Source organism: Festucalex cinctus, chromosome 9 (assembly GCF_051991245.1).
Source record: "Festucalex cinctus isolate MCC-2025b chromosome 9, RoL_Fcin_1.0, whole genome shotgun sequence".
Lineage (NCBI taxonomy): Eukaryota > Metazoa > Chordata > Actinopteri > Syngnathiformes > Syngnathidae > Festucalex > Festucalex cinctus.
The window spans coordinates 16882703-16901379 of record NC_135419.1 but is presented as its reverse complement, the minus strand read 5'-3'; the positions used below and the strand labels follow the sequence as shown (position 1 = coordinate 16901379).

The following is an 18677-nucleotide window of genomic DNA, read 5'->3' as shown; positions in this document are numbered from 1 at the left end:
GTGACAGTTTCTGGCATGTGCGTTACGTACGGCCAACTGTTTAGTGTTTCAGTCCTTTTTGCACAACTTGAAGTTGGGCTCTGACAAGGAGCAGAACGTTATAATAGGGAAGGCAAGGCAGCCTTATTTATATAGAGAATTCATACGCAAGGCAACTCAATGTGCTTCATGTAATCAAAAGTACATATAAAAACAAAGTAAAGAAATTAAAAAGGAGCTTACGAAAATAAAAAATAATAAAACACACAAAGATCTAACATTTTGGAAAAAAATGTTTTGATGTTTTGAAACCCCTTAATCATAGGTATAGAAAAAGGTCATCATTTTTAACTTGCATTCAATTTGATCCCAAAAACGTATAAATATGTTCTATTTTAAATATTAACATGCTCCCAAAAGACATATTTATATGTTTATGTTTATGTTAGAGCATACAGAAGGCTTTGATGCAGCCTCTGAAATGCAGAGAACTGTTGAAGAAATGGTAGTTATTAATAACAGCCAGCAGGTGGCAGCAGAGTATAAGAGACCCACCGGGGCCATGTTGCAAAAGGCTCTTTTCCCCACTGTTTTAAACAGATTTGTGAATGATGATGAAATTTAGCTATATTCTAATGCTAATTGCTGCAAAACTGACAGATAGAAATATACTTTTTTTTCTGGTCAAAGAAGAAAATGTGTCTTTTAGCAGGCTATATGTTTTTATAGCAATAGAACGCAATATTCAGTGGGCCTTGCAAAATCAGCCAAAATCCAGTCAAACAGCTACTGTACTTGAGTTTGACTTCAATTCTATTCGTAACTTATTCCATTTCTGTGGAGCATAACTACTAAGTGCTGTGTCGCCATGTTTGCTTTGAATTCTGGGTTCTACTAATTTACCCGAGACTGCAGACCTCAGATCCCTGCTGGATTTATATTCAATTAGCAATTCCTTAATGTATTCAGGACCCAAACCATTCAGTGATTAACAGAATTTTAAAATCAATTCTACAGCTGACTCTGAGTTAATGTAAAGCCTTCAGTATTATGCATCCCTTTGCTCAAAAGTATCTATAAAGAGGACTGATAACTCAAAGCAAATACTGAGGGGGAAAAAAATGTTTGAATTGTTGCCTCCAAATACAGTGGGACATTTATTTGCCAAAGTAAGGGCAAGCGGCAAGGAAGTGGGACTTGTTTACGACGCTGTGACTCAAGGGCGTTTCATCCCGGCTCCAACTTTTAATCCAATTTAAACTCAAAAGCATTCGGGCTGCTGCTGCGTGATGCGACCGTACACGCCGGGCAAATGCAAACCAAATGAAAGCTAATTCCCTTCTTTTTGACAGAACGGGGGGGAAGCGCACGAGGTTTGAATAGGAGACATGGGCATTAAAGCCGGGAGGAGACAGGCAAAAACATTGATGTGTCACTATCAAAACTCAGCCTTTGTCGGCCTCACAAAAGAAGTCACGGGAAGCCGCTTAAGGAGAAGCTCAGCGAGGCGACGAGTGAGTTTCCGTGCACAAAGCAGAGGATGTCGGGAAGAAAGAGCGTATTTATTTGCAGGAAAGGGGTGTTTATTAGCACAAAAGAGGCCGGATAATGGCCGAAAAGTGGGGAGAAGTTATTCCAAACATTCACGACGGACAGAAGGAATGCTCTGTTCGTTTCACGGTGGAACTATTTCAAGCTCAAAGTCTGAGATCGTGCGGTATTTATCGCCCCGGCATAAACGTCAGCGCGCCGGGATATTTATGATATTCCGCGGTTGCTATGAAGCTGACGTTGCAGATGGATTGTGAGGTTTTTAAAGAAGAGACGATGATTTCACACACATGAGAAAAATTGCGTGATTGCAGCAACGTTCGATCGATCATACGCATGCGGGGTCAACCGGGTCAACATGTAGCATGCATGTTATTAGACTAACATCAATTCAAAACAATTTCTCGAAATAAAGGTACATTTACTCAAAAACTAATTGATTATCAAACGAACAGATCAATGTTTTGTTTGAAATTGCCCAAATCTTCCAAATTTCAGTCACTGAACAGGAAATATTCTCAAGTTCTGTAGTCCTCCATGAAAACATACTTTTGTTTTAATAAAAGGCATTTACAAACCTTTGCTTTTACTTTGGAGAACAATTATCAACGTTTGCCAAGTTTTTGACATGTTACGGACCACACCAGGAAATAAATCATAATTAATTTGTGTCAGTTTGACGTAATGTCCACTTTTTTAATAAAGGAATAAAAACTAAAACCCATTATTAAAAAAAAGGAAAGAGATTCATTGATGAATCAAAAAATAATAAACAGAAAACTCAATTATTGAGAAAAAAAAATCACTTGTTGCATCGCTAATTCAAATAATATTAAACAACCACAATCGATGTCATATGAAACTGGAGCTTAAGACAACATGAAAATGACAATAATTGAAATATGCCAACTTATTATATATATTGTTGATATTGTTACATCCCTAGTTCAAACATGTTCAGCATTTGACTTGTTTGACTTTTGACTCCCATTTTTTCACGATTGACCTTACCTATGTACACAAAAGGTTTATTTCTCTGAAATATTGCTCACAAATCTGTTAATGCGCACGTCTACTTTGCCGAGATAGTCTATGCAACTCACAGGTGTGCAGCACATACTGTTGAACCAGTTTCCTGCTGTTGGCCCAAAAAAAACCCTCAAAACTATTTTTTTTTTGCGCATTTTATGGAATGATCTTTAGTGTTTAGATCATAATTTGTAATTGTTGAAACGGTAAATATAGCACAAATATATAACCATGTTTAGGTGGGCTTCCATGTTTTTATTTTTTTCGATATTCGTTGTCACTGTATGTCAAACTTGCTATTTCATTGTGTTTGCGTGGCGCGAAGTAAACTTCCAGCAGCACTTTAACAGCCTGTCCCGGGCCCGAACTTTATTTATTTCATATGCCACTCGCTTCTCAGTTTGATGCGGAACACGAAGGATTTGCCAGGTTACATACCTGAGCTCTCGCCAAACCGGCTGGCTCTCAAAGTTCGGGCTCGACGCTTCCAAGACAGGCTTGAAAACAAACGAGAAAAATGCTCCGTTTGCCGGCCGTGACAGGATGTGGGCAAACGAGTACGATCCGGGGAGAATCTTCAGCAATATATCACACGTTCGCTTGTCACTTTAATCATTCGCACTCGTTTCACTTCTATTTGAAGTCATCTCATGGTGTCGCATTTGATTAGCTGTCGCTCATACAATTTCATGGAGCAAATATTTAGCTATCCGCCAGTGTTTGTGATGGTTTCGACGAGCAGAGAAGACCTTGCTGGACCCGCCACTGGTTGGTACTAAACCAACGAAAGAACAATGCGAGATAAGGAAAGCAAACTAAAGAAGGAAGGCCAGTTTTATAACTCTGAATTAAACCCTGAACGCGGGCAATGATTAGTAGTTCCAAAAGCCATCCCGCAACTGCGTTTCCAACCCCACAGTTGGCTAACCTTATATTAGCGACAACCATTTCCAGCGCATGTGCGCGCCTTCCTGCTCGGAGCCAGAGGGCTTCTCGGTGTGGCAAATGTTGAAGTGGTCCGGACGGGCCGGGAGCCAGCGTGAAGACACGTGGGGGGGCGGGGGGTATCCTGTTTAGATTTTCCAGCACGAGGTGAGGGAAACAGCAAGAAATACAATGAATGCAGGTTTGTCAATATGTCAACTCGGGGTCAGCATGTTTCTTCCTATCAAGTATGAGATTCCAACCCCCCCCCCCCCCCCCCCCCCGCCACCAACTTCGCTAACGTTGCTTAGCTTGCACAAAAAACAAAAAAAACAAAAAAACATCTGGTCCGAGTGGAAGCGAGCTGGCGAGGCAGGATGTGGAAGGAAGCCCGCGGGAGATGCGCCGCACCGGCCGCAACGTGCAACATGTGCACTAACCCCCCAAACGGCAGATGCCTGCCCTGAGATGGTCGGCGGCGGCGGTGGTGGTGGTGGTGGTGGTGGTGGTGGTGGTGGTGGTGGTGGTGGTGGCCTCCGCCCCACAGAGGATGTTGGGATCGCAAACAAAAGCTGATAAATGTTCCAGAGAATGACACCACTAAATGAGGTGATTTGGAGATTTAAAAAAAAATTAAAAAATTAAATAAAATAAAATTCAGTATTTTAGTTTTTATTTTTGGTCTACTATTTTGTATTATTTACTAATATATATATATATATATATATATATATTTAATCACCAATGTGTACTTTTCATCAATTTGTCAATTTTCCACGTATTTTGTCATTTGTAATATTTAGGTATTTTTAAATATATATATATATATATATATATATATATATATATATATATATATATATATATATATATATATATATATATTTGGGGACTTTACACTGCAATATTTTTTTCAAAAATTAGATTTTTCACATTCACCAATATTTGTTGTATTTATTTTTTACATAATTTTGATATTAGTGTATTTTCTATCCAATTATGTTTCTCCCGCTTTATTTTATTCTATTTTTGTAGTTTGTATCTCGTCTGTGTACATTTATTGGTTTTTAATATGGTGGCATTTTCCAGATATTTACGTACTTTTCATCAAACATTTGGTATTTGTTCAATGCCTTTTTTATGTCTGATATTTGGGCACTTTTCATCTAATATTTGGCATTATTTCAAAAACTTGTAATATTTTGTGTTTTCATTATTCTACCACTACACGGACATTTTAGGTACAACTTTTTTTAACAACTGATTGATGAAAACCTGCAATAAATGTTGATGACAGAAGGACTTTCATTGACATTCTGCAGCGACTGAAGTGCTAATTCAAGCGACTTTTAGGAGACGCTTAAAAGGTCAACAAGTCCAAGGTCTTGGTGAGTAATATCTTTCTCGACACTTTTCTTGTAAATGACCGACTTTCTCTGAAAACTTCCTGAGCTGTACGTGCAGTTGCCATGGTGATGGTATAATGGTGACCTTTTGTCACATTGAAAACTGCCGGTTCACCCGACGATTGCTGAACCGAGCCGCCACAAAAGCGACGGAGAGCCAATGTCCTTTTGGCTTGGCTCGAAATCGCCATTTGTCTTCTACTTTATTTTAATCTATTATTTGTGGCTTTTATTAGTCAGTTACTGAGCTTCTTTTTTTTTGTCAGTGCTGGTAATTTTACATTTTTTGTTTTTATAGTTTTGTACCTTTTGTCAAACGCTTTTCAAATATTTAATTTTTAATATTTATTTATTTTCCTTTGTGGTATCTTTGGGGCGGCATGGTGAATAAGTGGTGAGCACGTCCGTCTCCCAGTACTGAGGTCTCGGGTTCGAGTCCAGGCTCCGGCCTTCCTGGGTGGAGTTTGCATGTTCTCCCCGTGCCTGCGTGGGTCTTTTCCGGGTACTCCGGTCTCCTCCCACATTCCAAACACATGCATGGCAGGTTGATTGGGCGCTACCGAACTGTCCCTAGGTGTGCTTGTGTGTGTGGATGGTTGTTTGTCTCTGTGTGCCCTGTAATTGGCTGGCAACCAGTTGAGGGTGTACCCCACCTACTTCCCGAAGCCAGCTGGGATAGGCTCCAGCACCCCCTGCGACCCTTGTGAGGAATAATCGGTCAAGAAAATGGATGGATGGATGTTTTACACTGTTGTGTGTGTGTGTTGTTGTTTTTTTTGTTTTTTAAGTTTCAAGATTTTCCTTTTTTGCCTTTTTCGTGTATTGGTCTATTTTCTATAATTGTTTCGAAAATTTGTGTCTTGTTCATTTAACATTTTAATATTTTTCTTTGTTTCGGTATATTTTATCTAATATTTTGGTCATTTTCTTCCATTGTAATATTGTATTTGAACTTTTGGCTAAATATTTTTCGTTTAAAAATGTTTTAAAATATTCTTTTAATATGTGATATTTTTGTCATATTTTTCTTAATGATTTTATACTTTGTATTATTTTCTGATATAGTTTAAAATTGGTGTATTTAGATAATATATTATTTTTAATATGTAACTTTTCATTCAATACCTTTGTCAAACAAATGTTTTACTGTTGTGTTTTTTGTTTTGGTTTAAAGATTTTCCCTTTTTTGCCTTTTTTGTGTCTTGGTGTATTTTCTGTATTTGTTTCTAAATTTAGTGTTTTGTTCACTTTTTTCTTAAATGTTTGATTTTATTCATTTATTTCTTTTTTGGTTTCCTATCGCATATTATTTGTTTTGTTTTTTGTTTTGTCCCCCCCCCCCCCCCCCCCCAACTATAGCAATACCACAAAACTGAGCATCCCTCTTTTTATTGGATGTGGCTTCAATTTGACATGTTGTAGTTTTGTTATCTATGACTGAGAAGAATTCCATTCTTCCAAGCTTCTCTGGGCCTTATCAGTAGTTTTGGATCCATATTATGAAAGTGCACTTTCATAGTGGAGCCACTTGTTTTGCAAATGTCCATTCTTGAGTATTGCGATCCCACTCCATCTCTGCAAACAATTGGGAGCCCGCATAAGGTTCAAATTAAAGCGTGTTGTGTTGCCTCGCTCGACAACCCCCCCCCCCCAAAAAAAAAACCTTTTTTTTTTTTTTTTTTTCCACCCCGCCTGTCTTCCTTCCCATCGGATGTTTTCATAACCAAGCCAAATGTGTGCTCGGAGTGGCCAAAAGCACTCAGGAGAAAGAAGCTCCCTAAAGCCAAAAATGTTGGAGTCGCATTGTTGAATGGAGTTTGCGCTGCCCCGCAGGCGTCCGTCAAGCTCTTTTGCCGTCTCGTGTCAGGCTGCTTCTCCCCGAGTCTTGTCACAAGCATTACGGGGATCAGCCAGTAGTAAAAGGTGGTTGTCAAAAGCTGCGCTTATCCACCAGTAACGGCCAAGGCGCTTATTCCATATTAGAAAAATCTCACAGCACACCACTGGGGGGGGGTGAAAGTCTTAAAAACTGAAGTAATGATGATCTCGTGGCAATTTGATGACAACAGGATACACAAGTTAATGGAACCTTCTGCCATCTAGTGGGAAGAGCAAATAATTGTTCTGCCTGTCACTGTATGTCACTGATATAGATAGATTAACAAAGATACACTACATTCAGTTGGAGGTCATAAATAATCATATTCAGACCACTTATATAAGACATGGTAGTATATTGATACCATATACCACATACTCCACTACTCAGCCAGTATTTTTCATTTAATATTTTTCTTTTCATTTACATTTCTCATCTAATATTTTTTTTTTTTTGTAAATTCTGTCCAGCACTTAAGTAATCTCCCCCAAAATTTATGTTAATATTAATATTATATTATAATATTTTGTCTAATTTTGGGAAACATTTTCCTAATTATTTTTTAAAACCATTTTGTTATGTATTTTATTTTTCCTAATATATACGTACTTGTAAATTTCTTCTTAATACTGTTCCATTTTTGTCAAACACTTATTTTATTTTTTTTTTACTAAAATTTTTTGTATATGTATCTAATGTTTTCCAATACTTCTCTATTTTATGTGTATGTTTTTGCCCTTTTTTTTTTTTTTTTTTTAAATATTTGTGTTTTGTTTAATATAAGTTATTGCCTTCTTAATATGTCTCTATTTTTTTTTAAATTTACCGGTAAGTATTTTTCCATATTTTGTTTTTAATACTTTTCTATGCCTTAATATTCTCATTATCGATTGCCTGATTTCTTTTATCATTTCACCCCAGTATTTGTGTACCTGCTTTCTGTAATATTTTCTACATGAGTGTAATATTTTTGTATTTTTTATCAAAAAAATTTTTGTTTTGGTAATTTCCTTGACATTTTCAGTTAACTTTTTGTATTTCTTTCCAAGTATTATTGTGCATGTCATCACTTGCGTCCATGGCATTGCTCAAGGTTGAATATCCAAACGTTTGGTTGCTCAAGAGCGTGCGGAGGGACGTCGTCTCCCGGGCCGAATATTTTGGGCGTTACAACATCACACGAGCGCAGTAACATGTTCATTACCGGCTGGGGCTTCGGGAACACTCTGTGCACCTGCACCCACAACAGCTGCTTTCTCAGCTGAAACACAGCAATAGAATGTGCTCTTTAAGTGTGCGCGCACACGCACACTTGATCGGTCTCTCACCTACACAAGTGCATATGTACACACATACACGGCCAAAAGTGAGAGAGCATTAAGTGTCGGGGTCAAGGAGTACAAGCAGTCCATTTGCGTTTTTTTGTCGGCCCCCCTTAAAGCTTGGATCTGTTATTTACGTGGCCCGTCAATTTTGCCAGTGTGTTTTAAAAGGACATGCAAGGATGGAGAAGTACTTTTAAAGGCCAGGCCACCTGGCGCTTTGGTGCCATTTGGTGTCCTCCAGTGTACAATTTATGCCAAACGCACAAAACTCTTCCTGCCTATTTTCCGGCATTCGTTTATCTTTTATAATTTGCTTTGAGACAACTTTGAACTGAAGTGCCAAATAACTTTGTTGCGCAAGATTAATTTATTTGCCACATTTGTGTATTTCTACTTTTTATTTTCAAATCAAATCAATTTATTTCACGGTTTAAAATAAAAGAAATGAAAGGAAACAGAAAGAAGTACAACTTGTTTTGTCTGCCCCTAATCAACACACACACACAAAAAATAATCAACACAAAATTAATGACAGCAAGCGGTCAAGACGCTTTTAGTGTTACCATCCATCCATTTTCTTGACCGCTTATTCCTCACAAGGGTCGCGGGGGGTGCTGGCGCCTATCCCAGCCGGCTCTGGGCAGTAGGCGGGGGACACCCTGGACTGGTTGCCAGCCAATCGCAGGTGCTTTTAGTGTTACAATACTACCAAATAATTCAAAAATAATTCAAATGCATGTCCTTTTGCTGTATATATATTATACTTTTTTTTTTTTTAAAGATTTTGTTTTACAATCCAAATTGTTCCACAGACTGGCATCATTCTTTTTGTTTTGTTCTGTATTTTGGTTTAGAAAAAATGTACGTTCCTCTTAATTTATACTCACTTTCCCTGTTTATAAAACTAGTTTTTATATTAACTGGTAGAATTTTGTGGTGCGCTTTATACATTATTTTAAGGTGGTTAAACTCCATCAATTCATTAAATTTCAAAGTCTTTAGTTGTATAAATAATGGATTTGTGTGGTCTCTGTATCCACAACCAAAAATGACACGGATAGCATGTTTCTGTATAAGAAATTTTATTTATTTATTTATTTATTTTTAAATATTTTCTATTTTTCAAATATTTTCATCCATTGTCTTGACTTGGGTTAGGTTTTCATCTAACACATTTTTGTGCATGTATGTACCGTATTTTCCGCACTATAAAGCGCACCTAAGAGCCTTCAATTTTTTCAAAAGCTGGCCATGCGCCTTATAATCCAGTGCGCCTTATATATGGATCAATGTTGAGCCGCAACATGTCTCGTTGTCAAGACGCTATCCGTGACCCTGCACGATCGGTGACGCGCATGCGCAGAAGATCCCGCCATCTTGGATCGCTAGCTAATACTAATACTTTACCTCAGAGAAAATAATAAAACAGCTGTTTATTCATTTTGGGAGTGAATGGAGTTGTCAGAAAGCTGGTTTGTAATCTATTAATAAAGTTTGACTGACCTATCTGACTGTTTTGTTGACGTTCCCTTTAGCGCAGCACCATCTAATGGATGCATAACGTAACCCCATCCTCTACTGTAGTGCCTTATAAATGGAAAAAGTTTTAAAATATATCATTCATTATATAATATATAATGCGGTGCACCTTATAGTGCGGAAAATACGGTATTTCTATGTCTATTTGGTTAACAGAGTATTTCCGTAATTATTTTTAGATTTTTTTTTTGCACATTTTTAAATAATAAAAAATAAACAAACAAATAAATAAATAAATACAATTAAAAATTAAAAAAAAAAATTGTCCAAAATTTCTGTGTTCATTTGCGGATTCCTGATGATTGTAATTAATTCAATAAAATAATCTGAATATTGCAGCATTTTTCCAAATATCTGTGGATTTCTAAGATAAGGTTTTTGTATTTTCTAATATTTAAAAAAAAAAGTAAAAAAAAAAAATCTTATATTTGAGTAATTTTAGACTTACATATTCCGACTACTTATGTATATATTCCTTTAAAATTAGTTTTATAGTTTGTCCAATATTTTTGCAATGACTTTTTATTTTCCATCTAATAATTTTGTAATTTTCTTCTTCTTCCTTGCATTTTCCATCTTGTGTTGGTTCTATTGTTTGTGCAGTTGTATTTAGTATAATTTTCCAAACATTTGTGAATTTTCCATTGGATTGTTTGGTGTCCCCGAGTGCACAATTGATGCCAAACACACAAAAGCTCTTCCTGCATACTTTCCTGCACGCATCTGCCTTTTAATTTGCTTTCCGGCGGGTTTTAACTGAAGCGTGTTCGCCAAATAACTTGGGCGGCGGCAAGTCAATTACTCTTCGTTGTTAAGTTTGAGAAGCGGATCTTTGTGTTTATTATTGCTCATAATCAATTTTACTGGCCCGCTTTTCTTTTTTTTCTTTTTTTTTTTTTGTTATGGTGGGCTTCCCCCTGTTTACAGAGGCTTGTAAACAGCAGGGCCCGGATGTGGCACAAACTAAACAGGCGCACGCACACGCATGCATGGAAGTGAGTCATGTCCCAGCAGGACGCCAAGACAGTCGACAAGAATCCAGCAGACCACATGACAGCTTACAATTTAGGGTTCAATGTCTTCAACAACATTCATTATTCAAGTTCCATCATATTTCAATGTAATTTTTTAATTTTTTTTAAATAAAGGGGGCAAAGTTTTCCAAACCCTGGCATGGAATGTGTTCAACTTTAGAATGTCTACTGTATTTGTTGGCAATTGGTCCAAAATCAAAGTAAGTTAAAGACTAAAGATTAGGGCTGTAACAATAACAGCAATATCGTGATATTGCGATATTAAAACTGCCACAATATATCGTCGTCGTCGTCATGTCACGATATTAAAAGCAGCTCATTGTTAAAAATTCAGGTTGATTTCCATTTGTGCAGTTCAAGCAGACTCTGGTGTTTTTTTTTTTGTTTTTTTTAGTGCAGTTTAATTTTCACAAGGCATGTTGTGGCATATGTTTAAAATCCATGCTAATGGTAAGATGAAGGTTCACGTAATATGTGGAGGAACATATGTGGAGGAACTCAATGTGTGCTTGCATTAGTGCATATATATATATATATATATATATATATATATATATATATATATATATATATATATATATATATATATATATATACACATTTTTAGTATTGATTTTTTTTTTTATATACAATATTGTGACCTTCATATCGTGATATCGTATTGTGATGTTTGGATATCGTTTCATCCCTACTAAAGATCAAACAAAATCATATTTTTTTTTCTGTTCATATTATGAAACTACAGTATGAATTGTTGCTCCTTGTGTTCAACTGTAAGTTATTGCCTGAAATAAATTAAAGATTTATTTATTTATTTTTTTTTTTTAAACAACACTGCTGCAATATAATATTTGTGCACTAGAGGGAGATGCTCAAGTCTACCACAGCTGAGCTCAAAGTGCAAATTGTCACACAACCACACTGGAATAAGGTGATCATACCAAAATCTATAAAACACCTACCTACTATAAATATTTTATAGTTAAACTTTTATTGGCTGCCTCATGCAATAGTAATTAACTCATTAGCTCCCAAAAACGTATAAATATGTCATATTTTAAATGTTTTAAGTGTCCCAAAGACCTATTTATACGTGTGGTTTTTTTTTATATCAGAGCATAGAGAAGGCTTTGATGCAGTCTCTCTACTGCAGAAAATGGTTGAGTGGCAGCAGAGTATAAGAGATCAACCAGGCCATGTTAAAACAAGCTGATTTCCCCACAGTTCTAAGCAGAATTGTGAAAAACGACGAAACTTAGCTATGTTCTATTGCTAATTGCTGCACAGCAGAAACAGATAGGAATATACTTTTATTCCCCTGATAAAAGAAGAGACTAATTTCTCTTTTGGTATGTTCCATATTTTTATAGCAATAGAACATAATATTTCACGGGCCTTGAAAAATCAGTCAAAATCCAGGAAAACACTTAAGTGAAAATGGTTGGGAGTGAATGAGTTAAACTCGCAGTAAAAAAAAAAAATCGATTTATTCTGACCTTAACTCATTCACTGCCAGTCATTATAGAAAATTTTTACATTTCCAATACTCACGTGATATTACATTCAATAATTATATATAAACAGAATCTACCAAATGACAGAATAGACTCCCTACTTTTTGTCCCGTCCCGTTCTTTTATAATTGACAGTAGAAAAATGTAGGTTTGCCAAAATACAGCCATTTCTCCCATGGACTCTGAAACTGTTTATTTCGTATAAAATGGGGCAATGATGTCATCTACCGGTGGTTGGGCATCAGTAAAGTTGTTTCCAAGTTTGATATTTACAGTGGAGCATGCTCAGATTCGCCCCCATTTAGCACCGCTCTAAAAAATACAATTGACAAGTATACTTGTCAAAGGCAGTGAATGAAACGGGCCCAAAAATGCACCGATCCATCTGCAGTCAACAACAAACAGAGTGTCGATCACACAACACGTCTGTCTCCAAGGTGCTCTATCTGCTATTCTAAAAACAAAAACAAACTCGTGACATTCAGATTTCCGCTCAATCTTCTAGTTCTTTGTAAAATGGTCATTTGGAAAACATAAACAAAAAACAAAAACGCGTTTAGCAATTAGTCGACTGCAAATGTTGAACTCATCGACTCGTCTCTTCAACATCTAATTTGTATTGTTTGCTAATTAACTGATCTTTAGACATGTTAGAAATAAAAGTTAAAAATGTAATTTCATTTCCAATAGATCATGAAATGAATTCCTCTAATGTATCTGCACCGCTACCCAAATTCTCACCACAAATGTAACAGGTTGCCACGTTCTCCCCTTTAAAACCTGCCCGTCACGTCCGGCTCGCCACACTTGGATGCTCGGCGCGTGCGCTCGGACCACCCAAGAGGCGCATACACGTATAACAAGTCAGTATGTGTGTCATCTGGGTGTGTGCGAGGGGTTGTGGAGGATGAGGAGGAGGAGGAAGAGGACGTGGTTTTGGCGGTTTTCTGTCTTTGGGATTGGAATACCACGGAAACCCCCGACTTCCTTTCCGGTTAATATCAACACGCGGAATTGAAGACACAAGTCACTCTGGAAGGAGTAAGTCAGCGGTGATTGTGGTTTGGAGGCGCTACAACAAGAAAAGTGCTCAGATAATTAATTACACCTGCACCAGAAGACAAAAAAAAGCCATTTAAAATGACACGGGTTCAAAATATTTTCGTTTTTGTAGCGGTTGTTTGCCGTAATGCCGGAACAGTGATGCGAAATTAGACTTTTATTCGACAATTGGACCAGAAAAAGTGTCACAATTCTAACAATAAATTTGGCATTTGATGAAATTTGTCACTCATGTTATGTTGAAAGCATTTGTCACCGTCCTTACCGGCTTCTTTGCAAACAGCAGCGAGGTCGGCGCCGACGTAGCCGTGAGCGGCGTCGGCCAGCCGCGCCACTTCCTGGGAGGTGGCGGAGCACGGCACTGAGCTCAGCTGCTTGCGCAGGATGTCGGCACGCTCGGCGGGACCGGGAACGCCGACCTGTCGGTGGGCATCGGGGTTAGCGACCATATGATTAAGTTGTGACCTCTACAATCGGAAGCACGAGCTGCATAAATCAGGAACAGTATATGTACAAATCAGAATGGATTTACATCACAACTGGCATTACAATGAGCATAGTTAAATTTCAGGGACTTAGAATAGAGCCATGGGGAACTCCAAAAAACAATGCACTTCTATATCGCTTAACGTCAGGACAATATAGTGGCTACATCTTGAGGTAAAAAAATCCTAATTAGTTTTCTAGTAGGTACCTCCAGCTCCTTGTCAAAGCGTCCAGGTCGCCGCAATGCCGGATCAAGTACGTGGGGCCGGTTTGTGGCCCCTAGGACCAGAAGCTGTCCCGAGTGGCCCTCCTGGACAGAATGATGAGCACGTTAAGAGGTCCAAATGGTCACAATGTGGCAAAATAAATAAATAAGTCAACTAAAATCTATTTTTTTTTTTTTATATTGAATTTGAGCTGGTTGTGTCAATTAATAAAGTTATTTGGAAAAACATTACTTCACCACTCCCTAGTTTAACACGATAATAACGATGACAGACTGACGGACCGGTGAAATTTATTGGCGATCCTAAAATAAATTAAACAAATAAATAAATAAACAAATGTAGTGATGGCGAATGTTGACAGATGATGATTACAGTATGGTTCGGCTTGAAAAAAAAATGATTAAGAATAAGAGACCGGTGTCAAAATGCATCATTCTGTATACTATATGTAACTCATTATGATGCAAAATATGGCTGTGAAATTAATCAAATTTGAATTACAATTTCAATTATTACACTGCACAATTAGAAAATTAGCATAATTGTCAAAAACAAAGATTGTTATTACTAATTTTGAGTTGTTTAAATGTATACATTAGCACCATTTTTAAATTAAAAAAAATAACTAATTTATTCCATTTTGTTTTATCCTAAAGGAACTTTCAAAATGATAGTGTAAGAAAGAATTTCATTTGGCTTAATAATTTTTATTTAAACATGTTTTGCACCAAAAAATAAACACTCGTCCTAATCGTGATTTCAATTATTACCAAAATAATAAATTGAGCAGCTCTAATGCAAAATGCTAAAAATGAATAAATATATCATTTTATTTTATTTAATTGCTAGAATGTCCTGATTGCTAAATGTGCTCCTCCTTTGATTGAGATTCCTCCTCTGTAAGCCGTAACGCAAGCAGGAATAACGGAGGAGGCGGAGGAAGTGTGATTTATCCAACAGACCAATCAAGTGCATAACCTTGATCCTCTGGACAGGAAGCCTCGTAGCGCCTCTGAAAACAACTCCTCCTAGCTGATAATCGTCCGGTCGCGGTGACCCGAGGTGATTCACTTCACAGGATTCTATTCAATGTGTGCGTGGGGGTCGAATCCAGCAAGTTTAACGCATTCCCAACTACAACCTGTGCCAAACATCAAGTCATGGCCTCACGGTAAAAGCCTGAAAACATCAGCGTACGTCCGTAGGAGGACGAGCTCAAAGTGAAGGGTCTCGACAGGATACTTACGGAGCCGATCCCGTCCATGAGAGTCAAAAGGGACGCCACCACTCGCTTCTCCACCTCATTCTGCGCGCCCTCTCGCTTGGGGCACAGAGCGTCCAGCTCGTCGATGAAGATGATGGAAGGTGTCCTGTCAAACAAAAAAGTGACACACTTGAAGCAAAAAGTTCTGTGTAAAAGTTGTTATTTTATGGGGAAAAAAATAATAATATTACAAGAAAAATGTCAGAATATTACACAAATAAAACTGAGATGTTGTGAAAACAAAAACTGGCAATATTATGTGAATAAAGCAAGTATTTGAAAAAAAATATTTATTGTATAAATAAAAGTAATTTAGGGAATATAGTGAAACTAAAGATAATTCCAACAAAACCTTGGGGAACTCTAAAAACTTTAAAATGGCTTGACGTCAGGCAGGACAATAGGTTTAGTATTATTAAAAAAAACAAGAAAAAAAAAAACTAAATAAAGTTGTACTTAGAACAGAGCCTAGGGGAACTCCAAAAATATCAGACTTTTATGTAGCTTAACATCGAGACAATGTGTATAGTATTACCGGTACAAGAAACAAAAAATAAATAAATATATATTAGGGATGTCCCGATCACATTTTTTTTGCACCCAAGTCCGAGGCACCTGATTTTGAGGATCTGCCGATACCGAGTCCCGATCCGATTCCTCTGTAAAGTATTAATGGGGGGGGGGAAGTGCTTCCAATTTTTTATTTTTTTTTATTTTTTTTAACAAAACCATCCCAATAACTTTGGGTGGGTGCCATGAGAAGTGCACAAAATAATAAATAAAAATAAATAAAGCATTTTGTTTGGCAATATGTTTACCTCTGGATGATTTTGTTGTATTGTAGCCCCTAAAACAATAATAAATAATAATAATAATAATAATAATAATAATAAAAAACATGAAAAACCCCGACCAATTTTCTCCCGATACCGATCAGCTGAAAATGACGTGACCGGGATTCTGTTTCCAATCCCGATCACGTGATCAGGACATCCCTATACAATATTATATAATAGGGGTGTGCTAAAAAAAATCGATTCATAAAATAATCGAGATTCTCATTTGTTAATCGAATCGACTCGATATTAATGTCCAAAAATCGATTTTATTTAAATTAGAAATCAAGGGGAAAAGGCAGTTGTAGCCCACATGCTGTTTTTGTGGAAAAAGTCACTTAGAATACAAAATTAATAAATGTTTAAATAAAAAAAACAAAAAACAAAAAACAAAAAAAAACAAAAAGACACTTTAATGTCTCTTTTTTTCATTTTGTCTTGCAAAGCAGATTGGAGTAGATCATGACAATGTTGTGCATATCTGTAAATTGAAGCAGAAACCATTTGTCAATCAAATAATTTTGAATTTAAAATTGTTTGAATCGAGAATCGAAAATCGATTCTAAATCGAATCGTAGACCCAAAAATCGTAATCGAATCGAATCGTGAGACAGTCAAAGATTCCCAGCCCTATTATATAATATATAATATTATGGCAATAAAATCATTTCACCCTGAAAATTACAAGAATGGTGTCATACAGTAAATCATAATATTAAGAAAAAAGTTCAATGAGGAAATAAGTAAAGATATTACAACAAAATGTTAAGCAAAAAATATAATACAACACACATAAAAAGGAAAAAAAATAAATAATAGCAATATAACCCTGATGAAATTTGTCATTTTTGTTTTTGAGAAACAATGACAATGCCGCTCCTGTCCAGTAGGTGGTGATCAATCCTACATGCCATTAAAATGTTACCTTTTCGACGCCTCAGTGAATATTTGCCTCAGCTTCTCCTCAGTTTCACCATAAAACCTGAAGAGGAACATAACGACCCCGCTCAGATTTTATGACAGTGTAGACATGGACTTTTGCCATTAGCTTAGCAATTAGCCTTACTTGCTCATGATTTCTGGCCCGTTGATCACCGTCATGTGAGCGCCCACCTCGTTGGCGATGGCTCGTCCGATCATTGTCTTTCCCGTGCCAGGAGGTCCGTACAGAAGAACGCCTCGGGGAGCAGGGATGCCTGGTGAAGGCAACAGATTCATTTACAATTTCAATAAATAAGAACAATGTATGTACATTTTATTTATTTAATTTTTTAAGAATTTTGTGAGGAAAAAAAAATTCAAGAGAAAAGTTCAAATGTTATGGGAATAACATACTTTTGCATACAAATAATTTTACAACGAAAAAAAAAGTTTAAAAAAAATGAGCATGATACGTTTCAAGACTTAGACATTATAAGAATAAAATTGTAATTTTATGAGAAAAAAAAGTTGGGAAAAGTACATTTAAAAAATATATCTATTAAAAGAAAAATGTATGTACAAACATAAAGTTGTAATTTTTCCCAAAAATATTGTCAAAATTTTATTACAACACTATTATTTCAATTAAAAAAAATAAAAATAAATTGTGATAGAGTTTTAGTTATTTAATAACAAAAATTGTATTTTAACAACAACAAAAGTAAATTTAAAAAAAATCTAATAATACAGCAATTATGTCATAATTTCATGAATTAAAGCTTGCACTTTGGTAATTTTTGTGTTGTTTTCATAACCTTACAAATGTATTCTAGCAACATTACTCTCCTCGTAACATTTCATACTAATTTTCATACCTGCCGACCCAGAGTTGACCTTTCTAAGTTTTGTTTGTCTGAAAGTTGCTTTAAAATATTTCTTTTGAATATTTTTTTTGTTTTTTAATTGTCGTGACATACCATAAGTAGAGAAGAGTTGCGGGTGTTTGAGGGGCAGCTCTATTGTCTCTCTGATGACATCCAATTGGCTGCTGAGGCCGCCAATCATGCTGTATGTCACTTTTACTTTTTTGGTTCCACCATCCTTGTCCTGCTTTGCTTTGCCTCCAAAACTAAGCTTGGTCGTGGAGGCGAGACAGTAGAAGGTGTCAGTACTCAACAAAACAGCAGAGGGCGCTATGGGGACTTGGGGAGAGGGTTCTTCGCCGGAGGAACCCTCCAAGCTGGTGGCGCTCTCCTCACAGTCCACAGGGGGCTCGAGGTGGTTCAAAATGGGAGCTGCCGGGGTGAGGAGAGGCGGGCAGGCGGTGGGTCGTTGTGGCGTGCTGGCTACGGGGGTCCCCCGAGGACCCCCGGTGTCGTCTAAGGCGAGCAGGCCGAGCTGGAGGGAGAGGTCGGCGGGGGTGGAGTCCAGCGCGAATGACTCTTCGGCGTCACAGGAGCGAGGAGGAGGGAGAGGCGACTTCTTGAGGGTTCCGCCGTCTTCACCGTGTACGCTTTTCACGTCAAGACTGCACGGCTGGCCAAAGTATGTGATGGATACAACGTTGCCGGGGAGAATGATGCTTCCAACTGGGGGCGGGGAAAGAGACATGAAATCTGTATATTGAATGCTACTGCTGTTTGTTTCATTCTCAACTGTTTACATTTAGATGGTACTTACTTATTAATACATGTATAGGGT

General features: G+C 37.1%; 1 protein-coding gene across 2 annotated transcripts in view; it reads right to left on the bottom strand.

Moving 5' to 3' along the window:
* Positions 1-18677, bottom strand: part of afg2a (AAA ATPase AFG2A) — a 108823-nt gene that overhangs the window by 87439 nt on the left and 2707 nt on the right. For both annotated transcript variants that reach the window (XM_077531980.1, XM_077531979.1), the window contains exons 5-10: positions 17954-18565; positions 17122-17251; positions 16981-17037; positions 15202-15325; positions 13937-14038; positions 13508-13661 (exon numbers count right to left, since the gene is read on the bottom strand). In XM_077531980.1, coding sequence (XP_077388106.1) covers positions 13508-13661; positions 13937-14038; positions 15202-15325; positions 16981-17037; positions 17122-17251; positions 17954-18565 — 1179 coding nt within the window. The remainder of the gene's footprint in view (positions 1-13507; positions 13662-13936; positions 14039-15201; positions 15326-16980; positions 17038-17121; positions 17252-17953; positions 18566-18677) is intronic.